Here is a 13,673-nt window from a genome sequence, read left to right on the forward strand (position 1 = left end):
CACACACTTAAATTATTACACTCAAACTTTTCTTAAAACCCGCACCCAACTCAACTGGGACTCCTATTCGCGGACGGAGGGAGTAGTAATTTATTTTAAATTAATTAATGCACGTGATCCCATTTTTTATGTAAAATACTTAAAATATTAACAGTTTATATAAATTTATCACTTTTTAACCTAATGAATTTTATTTCATTTCATATTAGTCATTAGATGCACTAATAGGAAATAAAAGTAATTCATGTCTTATTGTATAAACACATGATTTATATAAGCATGACAAAATAAAAGAAAAAATGATTAAAAACTGAAAAGAATACATTCTACACCTCAACTTTATTTAGTCTAATCAAGTAAAAGAATAAATGATTAAACATTTAAAGAGAAGAATGCGCTTTGTTTTTGTACCACAGCATTTGCATGAAAGCTGGCATCTTATTACAAATAAGTTAGGTAACATCTGACAAATTTATCATTAATTTGGTTATGCTTGAAACCCGCACATCCATGTATATAATAAATTTATTTAGAAAGTGGACCTATCCAGTACATTTCAATTTCCCAAGTTTGGCTATCGACCGTTCCAAAAATTAATTTTTATTAATTTAGTAAAACTAAAATTAAATTAGTTACTAATATAAGAAAATTTGAAATGAGAATAATATTGATCGATTAGCATTGCACTGTCTAAATAATTTAATTTGAACGATTAAAATAAAACAATATTGCGCAAGTTTGGTTTCTTGAATCACTCACAAGTCACAAGTCAAACGGTAAAATTTAAACCACCTTGTTGTGTTTGCTAATGAACCATGCTTTTGCCTCCTGAATTTATCAACTTTCAAAATCTTTCTTATTCAATGATAAATTCAGGTGGAGTTGAATGGTCGACCAACTACATTGTTGGCCTATGAATATGAAAAATCCTTCTAAAATTCGACATTTAGAGCTTCTGCCGATCCAGTAACAAGACTATTTACCGATCCAGTAACAAGACTATTTACCACATTTTTTTTAGTAAGTATTCGCTTCCATTTTTCATCTATCATCTATCATCAATCGTCACAATGCATCCATCTTTCAGCACCAACAACAATCTTTTTCTCTATGTCGAACCTTACCAGTTCCATTTGTGAACCAGAAACAACTTCGAAGATATTTCAACAATCAAATTTGATAATAGTAGAGTATAATTTATTTTCTTAAACCAATTCACCAATTAGAATTCACTTCTATTCTTAATTAAACATCACATTTCTCATCAACATACACTAAAAAGAAAAACTCAAAAACATCAAATCCAACCACATCATTAGATTACAACAGCAGCAACAGATGGTTATTACAACCTCACAAACAGTCGTTCAAAACCCAGAAAACACAAATATTACAACTGGAAACAAACAACAAGAAATTGATGATGATAGCTCGGAAGCCCCTGGGGGGGTGGGCCCCCCGCACAGATTTTCAAGATAATCATAATAAAAACGAAGAAAGGAGGCGCGGGCCCCCCCTACCACCAAACACGCATGCTCACCATCCATGGCGTTTTTCGACAATTCCGGAGAAAAAAGGAAGCCCTCGTTTCACACCACTACGCTTTCTTCAATCTGCCATAACCCCTTTTTTTTTACTTTTAAATCACATTTTTAATCATTTCAAAGTCAACAATTATAGCAAAGATGGCTGCTTTTATCGACTTAACCCTCCCCTCTTTATTGCCCCACAATCTTCATGCTGACTCTAAAAGTAAAAGCCATCTTCAATAATCAAACACGCACCATTAATCATGCGCCCCCGAGGGACGATTTCATAGCCTTCAGGTACGCCACCGCCCCGTCGATTATCGACACCGGGTCGCTCCCGTCCAGTCCCGGGATGATGCTCTCGAGCACCTTCAGCGCCTCGCGGATTTTAATCTTCTTCCCGCTGTCGTCGTCGCTGGCGCACCTCGACTCCATGACGTCGTCGTCCTCCTCGTCGTGACTCTCCAGAGACGATTTCTCATGCTTGCCGTCGAGCAGCTTTCGTCTTTTCGGCGCGGGGCTCGTTATTTCTTCTGTTAGTTCGTCGAGGCTGAGTGGCGGAGAGTGCTCCGAGCTAGTCACTTCATCGTCGTCGTCACTATCAGTATCAGAGTAGAGCAAAGCATCGATGTCGTCGCTATCTTCTTCATACGTCTCGCCGCCCTCCTCTTCGGACAAATGGTTTTCGTCCCATTTTTCTTCGAACGCGGGATTCGACAAGATGCGTGGATCGACATGAGCGGTTGCTTTGTCGAGCGGGACAGGAGTCTTGGAGGCGAACATCTTGTCGAGGGGCGAGAAGGAAGGACCCAAGAACAGTCTGGTGTGATTCTCGGACTGGTCGAAGATAAGGAATCTCCTCTGTGGAGCACCAACCGGCTGCTTATCTACAACCCCTAGGCCGCGGGGCAAGGCACACTGCGAGCCTTTCAGATAAGGCTCTCCGGTTGGACACGGGATATTGCACTGAGGCGGGCGAAACCCACCGAATGCATTCAAATCAGGAGCATACTGTCCTGGAAAGGTAGCATTGGCAGTAGGCCACTGGTAAGAGGGAAAATGTGGCAAGCTGAGATTTCTATCGAGATGAGGCGTTGCCATATGATCGATATACGAAGAATTCCGAACAGCAAACTGCTGGCGCAGCTGAGACTCTCTGGCCGCAGCCATCCGGCCAAATGAGCTACCTGCCAATACATCAAGCCTATAAACATACGAGAAGACGAACAAAATCGAGAAAATCAAGCACAGGAACAATCAAGAAAGAAAAACATACCAGAATAGTGTAGTTCTACTTTAGTCCGGCAAGTAGATTACTTTCCAAAATGCAAAACAAAAGAATGAAAACAAAAATATATCTGCTAGATTGATTTTCGACAAACGGAAAACGGGAACAGGTCTACGTGACAGGTTTCAGCAAGTGACGGAAATATTCAGCCTGAACAACACAATTAAGGACATAAATCAGATGTTTTTCAATTTTAAGTAAACAAAACTTGAATTTGCAGCACAAACAAATGAAACTAAGTAAGGATTCGATAACGAACCTGGCAATTCTGTAAAGGTTGAAAGCATGCTATTACTCTAACTATAATGGTTGTTCTCCCAGCAATCCCACTCTCATGTTTAAGTGCCCTAAATCTCGTCTGGCTCGCTGCTTGGCACACCATAACTACGCTTGACTCTTGATGTATTTCACAAATCGGGGTAAACAACGAAACAGCTAACGACAAGAAAGGAGGCTAATGTATTCCACACGGGCTAAACAAAGAAATAGCGAGCGACAATAGATAAATGGAAGTAAAGCTGAAGTTGGACTAGAAATCCTACTTGATCAACAAACCAAACTCAAACAGAATCTAACAGCAACAAGAAGATGAGGGACTTATGAAGATTGAATAAACCACAAGCAAATCTTATAGAATGTAGAAAAAACAAGAAGCCAAAGGGAAGTGATTTGATCCCATCATGGATAAGATTAAGCAAACAATGAGCATGTGAAAAAAGGAGTGTTTTCAGCTCAAGTGGAGGAAGAACAAAACAAGTTATAGAATAACCCTGCAATACAAATTCAAAGAGATAACAAAGTGAATCCACCACTGCATACTGGTTTTTCCCCTTATATCCAAAGGTAATAAGATTGCCACCTGAAACAAGAGCGAAGCTTTTCAGACAAGACAAGTGAATGAAAATCCAAATTGGAAAGAATAAGAAATCAGTGACCTATCAGAATATAACAATACACAATTTAGTGTGTGTTTTAGAATCATGAAAAGTAGGGGATCTGGAAAAGGCAAATAGAAAATCTGTAGTCCAACAATCCATGTTTCACTTTTCTCATCAGATCCAATCCAAAGCCCCCAACAGGTTATCTTTTTCTTTATCTTCTCCAGATCACAAAAGATTCGGCTGTCGAGCGTGCTTATTACTAAAACATTTTTTGAAAACCTCCCTCACACCACGCTTGATGAATAAAAAATTCAATTGTTTAACAGCAAAAAATTGAACCCACAAATAAAAATGCTTTCTTTATAAGTATGAACATAATTAAATTGATGGGAACCATTCTCAAACATAAAATTCCAATTTAGTATGTTGAGAATTCAGCAAGAAAAGGACCAAATACTCAAAAAAGGATCAAATTTTGTTGTGTGCCAACAAAGAGGGAGAATTTGAAGCCATCAAAAGAGTGTAACATGAAGAAAAAACAGAAACAGAAGAAAATCAATTGAGGTGGAAAGAGGGAGGAGAGAATTGGGAGAACTTACAGATCCGGAGCAAGAAAGTAAGAGTGAAGAGTGAGAATGGGAGTGGTGGTTGTGACAATTGAGAGAGAGGAAAGTGGAAGTGGTAAACAGTGGTTGGATAGCAGCTCAAACTCAGAGTAGCCACCAATTCAGGGATTGCTTGGATTATATAAACAATTCAATGACCGTTATGCCCCTGCCACGCTTGGATTTTTTTTGTCCGTTTATTTTTAGGCACGAATTTTATTTCATTAATCGTGCTTAAATTTTAAAAAGAAAATGAAAAGTTCCTTAAAACAAACACAAACAAAAACTTTTACTACTGTTAATTAAGTGTTTTTGGTATATATTAGCGTGAAAAAACTAATTTATAAGGAAGTTAATCGGTTTAGTTCGGTGAATTTGGGTTAATTCAATTTGTTTGAAATTTTATTGGTTATAAATTTTTAACCGTAACTATAAACGTTTTTATGGAATTATCAGGAACATGTTCTATCACTAAGCTAATAGCTCGTCGTGTGAGCCTCTCATTGTGGGTACATTACGTCAAGAACGAGAGAAACATCATCACCAGAATGTTCATGGTTTGATCGGGCATTTTAGCACCTTTTTTCATTAAAGTTACTACCTCCGTCCCCCAAAATTTGCTACACTTTGATCCGACACGGGTTTTAAGAAATGTAATGGAAAGTGAGTTGAAAAAGTTGGTGGGATGTGGGTCCTACTTTTAAAGTATTAGTTTTATAATAAAATGTGAGTAGGAATGAGTTAGTGGAATATGGGGTCCACTACCAAAAATGGTAAAAGTGAAGTGTATCAAATTTTCAGGGACGGACCGAAATAATAAACTGTATCAAATTTTCAGGGACAGAGGTAGTATTTCACATAGACTTATTATCTCCATAAAGAAGAGAAACAAGTATACTAGAAGAGATGCAAACTAGTCCCGATATTTATTACCCGCCAAAAATGGACCATAGCAGAATTTCATTCTATAGCAGCACCCGCACTATTATACTATCAAATTTGTAACGAATATTAGAATTAAATATCAATTGATTCTTTAGCCAAAAAAAAATTCGATATATATAGGATACATATCCATAATTTTTGTAACTCAATCATAAATGATGAAGTCACTAAATATTTGACATTTTCGACTATGTCTGCAACTCACTATTGGCTTGGGACACAAAGAGAGTAGTAGTATTCGTTAAAACAATATAACAAATTGATTTTTTTTAAAAATTAATAGGTAATTACAATAATTAGATAATATCCTATACAGTTGACTAACTTGATGTGTAACTTAACATCTCATAATAATGAGAGAACCAATTTAATCAAATCAAATGAAAAAGGTGAAGTCACCATTAACCAAAACCGAGTGTCCCTATCGGTGTGTGTGTAGGGCTGGCAACCCGATAACGACCCAACCTAATAAGGCCAAACCCGAACCCAACCTGTTAAGGAAACCCCAAACCCGAATACGAACCCAATCCGCCATCTTCAAACCCGGACACGACCTGGACACGATAAGAACACGATATCGACACGAACCACTTTGGGTTGACCCGACACGATAAGAACACGATATCGACCTGAACACGATACCAACACGAACCACTTTGGGTTGACCCGACACGATAACAACACGACAACAACCTAAGCACGATAACAACACGATTACATATTGCTTCAAAAAATGATCAAGACTTTAAAAAGCCATATAGCATGAAGATGTTCCATTTTAAACAACAAAACTCCAACAAAATCCAAAAAAACCCAACAAAATACATAACTTTTGTTCCAAATACATAACTTTTGTTCCAAAACCCAACAAAAAAATTTGAAACAAGATAAAAGAACAAAACAAAAAAGAGTGTATTATTTCATTTCTTTCGACTACTTTAATTTTTGTAATTTGAAATATAATTTGAAGCTTGTAATTTCAAATATTTTCTATATATTATAACACATGAAGAAATATGCAAAGTAGGGTCATTACATGGTCATTTAATATTATTATCCAAAATTACATGAATAAAGACATAATTATATATTTTGAATATATTAACTAATATACTTGAAGTGTCACACGCCTAGACGTTGATAGCAACAACCTTCTATCGTCGAACTAGCTCTTATGTATCATTTGATGCACTATAATATATAACAGATTATTAATCATAAATTAATTTTATAATATGGGTCTAAAATTTGTTGTGGTTTATCATAATATTTAAATATATCAATTTATATAGCAGTCATATAATTAAAGGATATGTTACAACTTACATGTTGGGTTCCACATGTTATCATCGTACCATCTCTATTATGATATTATTACGCACTATGAAAATAATTATAAAAGTAATATTAAAATAATACAGTAAATGAAATATTGAAAATATTGTGATTTATCATATAGTAATACTAATAATTTTTCATGATCTTATCAATTTTTGGAGCAAGTGCTATACATTTGAATGTTGTATTACTATTATATGTGTTGAGTCCAACAATGTCTCATCATTGAATGACCCATATTATAATGTTAATAATTTTAGATAGAATAATCAACCAATATGTATAATATTATTTTCAAAATTAAAAGTTAGAAATTAATGATAAAATATCAATGGTTTCAAAAATAATATGAGAGAATTTCCCAACAAAAGAGTGTTTTCCTAATTTATACTTTGTAAAAAAAAAAGCAATTTATTTATCTTTATATCGTTGTGATAGTTTAAATAAAATGAATAAAAAATTATTCCATTATTATTCTATTAAAATACTATGGATGGTTATTCTCTCTAAAATTTTATCTTTTAATAAGAGTCTTGGTACATATTGTACAACAATACAAATGAAAAATGAAAAATTATAAATAAGGTCAAATTAGTCACAAAAATATGTAATTAATGATGCTATCTAATCAAAATAAATTAATATTATCCTTTTTAAAAATTGAAGGGCATTTTGTGTATACAATTTTTGCAAATTTATCTTTACTCAAAATAAAAATAATAATATTAATTTTTAACGGGTTACCCGACCCGACCCGCATCCAACCCGCATCCGACCCGATTTTTTCGTGTTCTTAGTGGGTCGACCCAATAATGACCCGCATCCAATAAGACTTGATCCAAACCCAATAATTTCGTGCGGATTCGTGTCGGATTATCGTGTCGTGTCAAAAATTGCCAGCCCTATGTGTGTGTCATCACAAACATTTGAAGGAATCAAATTCAATGATCTCTAAACAAATTATTAAATTTAGTTATAATATGAGGATTATATCTCAGCATGTTAATTAGTTGCATAAATAATTTAAACTGTGGGATTAACGTTTTCTTCTTTTAATTGGTTAATACTCTCTCTTGTTTTGACTCAGTATGTTATTTCCTTCACAATATAATGGATTGGAAGTCACCATTTTTTTAATTTTGGAAACTTTTCGACATGAGTTGAGAGAATTTGAATTGGGGAAGAAAATGTGAAGAACACCACCAAATTATAAAGTTACACGTATTTCTTGAAGTAACTAGATAGTTCTAAACTAAGACTATTTAGTCGTAATTAAAAGCATATTCGAGCGAATATAACCACCAAAATTGTTAATCCTACTCGCTATTTACAATTAGCACGTTACACGTAGCAAGTTAATTTGACATATCATATTATTACTGTATAAAGTTATCTTGATATTGCACATACATTAAATGCCCAAGAATTAAGTAATCTCGACAACTTCAGTTGTGTGAGAGGCAAAGCAAAGTGCAACTTTTAATTTGCTTGCACTAAGTTAGTTTAAAACGAAACATAAAGCAAATTATTTGTCTACATAATTGCGTAGGATTAGGCCCACTTTTTACAGCAGTGGAATCTTGATGCTCAAAATACTAATTAGAAAAGGAAATATTTGTATTTTCTAGGAGTATTCCATTTTTAAACGTCTTTGTTTATGTGCACTTCTATTATCGGATAAATATTACTATTGCATACACCTTATGTAAACATCTCTGCGATTTTACAGCCATAAATCTTGAGTAGGCTACACCTTAATTCGAGATATAGTTTATAAAAAGCTTAGATTAAAAATTCTTGTACATTCAAAAACATTTGCTTGTACCTACTTATCATAAAACATGTGTACCTATCCAATTTTTAATTGGTATGTTTAATTCAAGTAAATTAGGCATTAAACTAATCATGACCAATGGCCAATCCAAGAAATGCTTTCAAGAGATCAAACACAGTGACAAAGGCCGAGGAACTGAATTGACAGCCATTACTAACAATGAATGGTGTACGAGGAAAGGAAGTGAACCCCAAACTTAGAAGAATCATCGTCTAACTCCAAATACCAAATTTAATTAAGTTCTCCGGCTCTCATAAACCAAGGTGGAATAGATCGACCCCAACCTCCATTGGGAAGGTAAAAAGAACTTAGGATTATATGAAGCCCAAATAGTTTAAAAAATTGTTTCTCAATCATCATAATTGAGAAAAAGGAATTACATAAAACGCGTGAGAGACAAATGAGTAGCACTTTTAGTTTTAAAAGTAGGCACTCCCATAACTAAAACTCGCACATTCAAAATAAAGTTATTACTTGAATCGATATAACATCCATCTGGAAACAAAAGTATAATGTTTAAAATAGTGGTTAGTCATGTCATACAAATATACTAGTATATAATTCAAACTAAACAAATTGATGGAAAGAGAAGGGAAAATCATGGCTACGAAATAGACGAGATAGATATAATCATATACTCAAATACCACAATCGACACACACAGCGCAACCATGGGACATATTTTTCGCACTCAAGAATCACTTTGTGAAAGTCTGAAACCAGCAATAAGACAAATGTGAAACTGTAAATCCCAATTTCGATGAGGAATGCTCATGGTTCAAGGTTTATTCATGCATAATATAAGTAGCAAAGCATCCAAGTAAAACATGTTTGATAAGCATTAATATATGCTATGTTTTCTTCCACAACATAGATTATAGAAGTGTGATTTACTCGATGCTCAGAACTTCGATCTCAAAAACCAGAACTGAGTTCGGCTGAATGCCCCATGCTGGGAATCCACCACTGCCATACGCGTAGTCAGGAGAGCACTGCAAGATTAAAACCACAAAATCATTAACAAAATACTAGAGAAAAAGATAATAACATAACAAAACATCAAGAGCAATTATAATTCTAATTTGGTTTCTGGAATATTGCAAGAAATTACTATCAGAAGCAGCAGTTCTTGATCCTAATTGATTGGCTAAACAACAACCTAAATGGAGTATAAATTATATACTAGCAACTACTTATAATGCAAGAACAACAACTATAGAACGTTTCCATACTTTCAGCTTAGCAACTTCTCCTAACTGCATTCCCAGCACTCCTTCATCCCATCCTGCAATAGAGGCAAAGTGCTACTTTAATCAATAAAAAACATCAGCATAACACATTCAAAATCATGAGATACAGCACCTTCAAGTGATATAAGCAATCATACATTAAAGGTTTCTCAATATTCCATCTGAATCATATTAAGGTAGCTCTCATCAAATCAAAAAGATGTTTATATTGATTGATTATTTCTTAAGGTGAAAATTTGGTTCTTTGATCATCAAAAATTCAAAATAGTGGTGAAGGAAGCTACAAGTCTTCAACCATAGGCAATAATGGGAATAAAAGCACAATATTGAAGAACATGTAGCAAATCATGGTGTCAATTACATGGAACTTCACCACAACTCATGTTTGCCAGCTAATTCCCCAAGCAAACTCAAGTGACTAATAAATTAAGATTGTACATATCATCATCTTTCACGAACGAGTGATATTCACAGGTACAAGAACTCCAACACTCTATTCTTACTTGCTTTTATCCACTCATACAGTATTTATTCTTCATATGAGCATACAGCAATCATTTCCTACCATAACAGATCTGTAGCCAAATGAATGATAAAAAACTTTCACCAAAATAATGGCACAGCAAAATGACTATTCAACGAGACACATACAAAACTCAATTACCGAAACACCTAACTCAATCATTGCCGATTTCCACTGCGCTAAACTAATTCACCGTTGGATCTCACGATCAATTACACAATTCAGCCAAAACACACACAGTCAGCTCAAAATAAAAATCAAAGCCAAATTCAACCAAAATTCGTTGAGGAATACCTTTAATAACATTGCCTTTCCCAATCTGAAAAGTGAAAGGCTTCTGCCCTGCATCCTTGGTGCTATTCCCCCAAATTCACGCAAAAGTAAGGTCAAATACATCAATCACGGTTCTTCTTTAATCGATAAGCATGAGAAAGAAAAAAAGGTACCTCCAGAATTTTAGGTTGAGATCTCGGTTTTTGCCATAACCGGTGCAGTGAACGGTGACGGTTTGGCCGGGTGTGGGCTTGGGGCCATTGCCTTGCCTGATCAATTCCTTGTCAATTCCCATAGCTGAGATTGGTGAGGAAGATTGCTGCAGTTTCGCCCCCTTTTGGCTTTATCTAGGGTTTTGCTTGTCACTGTTTAGTGTAACGAGTGTGTAACTGTGAACACTTTATTTTCTTTTTTACGTCTAGGGGGTCTCCGGTGGCGCCCCTCCCACTAGAACCTCTACTAGCCCTTCGCACTGCACTAGGACTTCCCACTAGGACTTTCACTAGCCCTTCCCACAATTAAATTAATTCGCAATTAAAATTAAAATTCACGGAATTAAAATTCGACACGAATACGAACGAGAAATACGAATATTTCATTAAAAAAAAAATACATCATTCGAAACAAAAAATTACATATTAGATAGAAGAAAAAAACAACCACATCAACGTCCACCCCTCCGCGTCCAAACCTCTTCGATGATATCCTCCTGAAGTCGAATATGGGCATTTCTTTGCCGCATGTCGGCAAATGCGCGCAACCGCTCAACCTCTCCATGAGGTACCCCCATGTTCACATTCGCGGTGGCCACGCCGTGGCTTGGACCGACACCCGTGTCATCTTCGTTGGTCCACTGAGTCAGTTCGTCCCCTTCACTTTCGACAATCATGTTGTGCAAAATGATACACACGTACATGATGTCGCCGATGTTGGGAATATACCACTGCCGTGCCGGACCCCTCACCATCGCCCATCGACTCTGGAGCGCACCAAATGCGCGCTCAACATCCTTGCGCGCTGCCTCCTGCCGGGTCGCAAAGTAGGACTTCTTTGGCCCGATCGCATGCTTGATCGTCTTCACAAAGACGGGCCAGTTTGGGTATATCTCATCCGCCAAATAGTATCCCATGTTGTGCTGGTTGCCGTTGGCGACGAAACTGATGGCGGGACCAACGCCATTGCATTGATCGTTGAACAGGGGCGACGACTGGAGGACGTTGATGTCGTTGTTCGACCCGGCCACTCCAAAATAAGCATGTCATATCCACAGCCGGTAGTCAGCTACAGCTTCAAGGATCATCGTGGGATGCTTGGCTTTGAAGCCGGAAGTGTGTATCCCCTTCCAAGCGGCGGGGCAGTTCTTCCACTCCCAATGCATACAATCGATGCTGCCCAACATCCTAGGGAACCCGTGCACCGACCCGTGCATATTAATCAGCCGCTGGCAGTCTTCGGGGCTCGGACGCCGAAGATACTGATCCCCGAATATCGATCTAACGCCCGCGCAAAAATTCAACAGACACTCGACGGCTGAAAACTCCCCAATGTGGAGGTACTCGTCGAACATGTCGGTTGGGCCTCCGTACGCCAGTTGCCTGATTGCGGCCGTACACTTCTGTATTGACGTGTGTCCGAGTTTGCCAGCCGCATCCTCCCTGACCCTGAAAAACTCGTACCTTTTCTCTAAAGCACCAACGATATGCATAAACAGAGCACGATGCATCCTAAAACGTCGGCGGAATAAGGCATCCCCAAAACGCGGTTGCGGAGCAAAGTAGTCCTCATACAACCGAATATGTGCAGCAATGTGGTCCCGGGGTACATGCCATCGGCGATGGATCGGTCGAGGTACCGTCACCGCCGCCTGCTGCTGCCGCTGCTGCCTCTGCCGGAGCAATCGATCAATCGCCTCTTGGACAGCGAGATCCAATTCATCATCACTATCACCATCACTATCACTAGCGCCTCCGCCACTACCACCCGCACGACTACTCGCCATTATAGATAATTGAAAAAAGAGGTTAGAGAGAGAAACTTGTCAACACAAGTGGTGTGAATGAAATGAAGTTGGGGGAGCCCTATTTATATTGTTTTTATAAAAAAAATTTAAAAATTGTGGACGTCCGACCTTCGCCACAGTGGCGGACGTCCGGTCGGACGTCGATGCGAGGGGCAAGGCCAACCGACGGGCACTCGGGACGGGCGTGGGCGCCCTTCCCACCCACTACGGCGGACGTCCGGCGTCGTCCTACCGGGACGTCCGCCATTGGAGACACCCTTACAAATAATAAATATACTCTCAAAATATATCAACATATTTTAAAATTTAAAAAGTAGAGTCCCATTATCCACAAACCCACTCTTAAAGACCGAACCACCGAACCATACCAAATTAGGGCTTTTAGATCTAGTTTTTATGGATGAGATTCACAAATTTATAAATTATTTTCTCCTTCATCACCAGTCTATTTTAATTCATCCGAAGGTAAATAAGTCATACTAACACGTTACGAAGATTTAACTTCATTCCAGAATATATTACTTCATTCCAATAGGTTTTTACTTCATTCTAATAGGATTATTACTTCATTCTAGTACGTAAATGCAGTTTCGCCGTCTCGTGCCGTTCTTTCTCTCTACAATATCTATCACCACCGCTACGGCGCTGATATGATGTAATAAACACATGGAATAATATAATAAATTATTTGATTGAAGTATGTGTAGAAGCATTTGAAGTCCTACTGGAATGAAGTAAAAACCTTATCCAATGAAGTAATAACGTTTCTGAATGAAGTAATAAACTCACTTGAATAAATTGCATTTTTTTAATGTGAATAAAGTAAAAGCTCATGTCAATGAATTCGAATGAATCATATGTTGAATCATTTCAAAACCTACTTGAAGTAAGTAAAAACATGTTGTAGTTTCAATATATTACCTACGTAATGAAGTAATAAACCTATACAATGAAGTAAAATTGGCTTGTAATGAAGAGCGAAAAAAATTTACACAACAGCATATCCCATCAAAAAACTAGATCTTATGGCCCAGATTTGATCTCTAGTTCAGTCTTTAAGAAAGGTTCGACATTGATTACAACTCTTAAAAAGTATATTCAAATATATAGTTTTTTTCTAAATGCATTTACATAAGCTATCTTTGATGGGTTAATGTAATGCACATCTTTGAACCAATTTAAAATTC

At 36.9% G+C, this 13,673-nt stretch overlaps 3 protein-coding genes across 3 annotated transcripts; all 3 read right to left on the minus strand.

Moving 5' to 3' along the window:
* Positions 1 to 1,297: 1,297 nt before the first annotated feature.
* LOC125213994 (transcription factor bHLH143-like) lies at positions 1,298 to 4,415 on the minus strand. The gene is made up of 4 exons (XM_048114823.1): positions 4,298 to 4,415; positions 3,077 to 3,676; positions 2,806 to 2,967; positions 1,298 to 2,716 (listed from the first exon to the last, which is right to left on the minus strand). Exon 4 carries the CDS (start codon positions 2,697 to 2,699, stop codon positions 1,791 to 1,793), a length of 909 nt encoding a protein of 302 aa, XP_047970780.1. The 5' UTR covers positions 2,700 to 2,716; positions 2,806 to 2,967; positions 3,077 to 3,676; positions 4,298 to 4,415; the 3' UTR covers positions 1,298 to 1,790.
* A 4,731-nt stretch (positions 4,416 to 9,146) lies between these two features.
* LOC125211356 (peptidyl-prolyl cis-trans isomerase FKBP12) lies at positions 9,147 to 10,853 on the minus strand. Its single transcript, XM_048111097.1, has 4 exons — positions 10,640 to 10,853; positions 10,488 to 10,549; positions 9,653 to 9,705; positions 9,147 to 9,412 (listed from the first exon to the last, which is right to left on the minus strand). Exons 1-4 carry the CDS (start codon positions 10,759 to 10,761, stop codon positions 9,311 to 9,313), a joined length of 339 nt encoding a protein of 112 aa, XP_047967054.1. The 5' UTR covers positions 10,762 to 10,853; the 3' UTR covers positions 9,147 to 9,310.
* A 614-nt stretch (positions 10,854 to 11,467) lies between these two features.
* LOC125209206 lies at positions 11,468 to 12,465 on the minus strand. Its single transcript, XM_048108811.1, has 2 exons — positions 11,847 to 12,465; positions 11,468 to 11,541 (listed from the first exon to the last, which is right to left on the minus strand). The coding sequence occupies exons 1-2, from the start codon at positions 12,463 to 12,465 to the stop codon at positions 11,468 to 11,470; spliced, it is 693 nt and encodes a 230-aa protein (XP_047964768.1).
* Between the last annotated feature and the right edge of the window lie 1,208 nt (positions 12,466 to 13,673).

The sequence above is a fragment of the Salvia hispanica genome, chromosome 3 (assembly GCF_023119035.1).
Source record: "Salvia hispanica cultivar TCC Black 2014 chromosome 3, UniMelb_Shisp_WGS_1.0, whole genome shotgun sequence".
Classification (NCBI taxonomy): domain Eukaryota; kingdom Viridiplantae; phylum Streptophyta; class Magnoliopsida; order Lamiales; family Lamiaceae; genus Salvia; species Salvia hispanica.

Coding starts and splice junctions, on each gene's coding strand:
- LOC125213994 (XM_048114823.1), bottom strand. CDS start 2,699: ATGGCTGCGGCCAGAGAGTCTCAGCTGCGCCAGCAGTTTGCTGTTCGG.
- LOC125211356 (XM_048111097.1), bottom strand. CDS start 10,761: ATGGGAATTGACAAGGAATTGATCAGGCAAGGCAATGGCCCCAAGCCC. Junction 9,706..10,487: donor GAAAGGCAATGTTATTAAAG/GTATTCCTCAAC, acceptor CCTCTATTGCAG/GATGGGATGAAGGAGTGCTG. Junction 9,413..9,652: donor GAGAAGTTGCTAAGCTGAAA/GTATGGAAACGT, acceptor TTAATCTTGCAG/TGCTCTCCTGACTACGCGTA.
- LOC125209206 (XM_048108811.1), bottom strand. CDS start 12,465: ATGGCGAGTAGTCGTGCGGGTGGTAGTGGCGGAGGCGCTAGTGATAGT. Junction 11,542..11,846: donor GATGTTGGGCAGCATCGATT/GTATGCATTGGG, acceptor GTCTTTGTGAAG/ACGATCAAGCATGCGATCGG.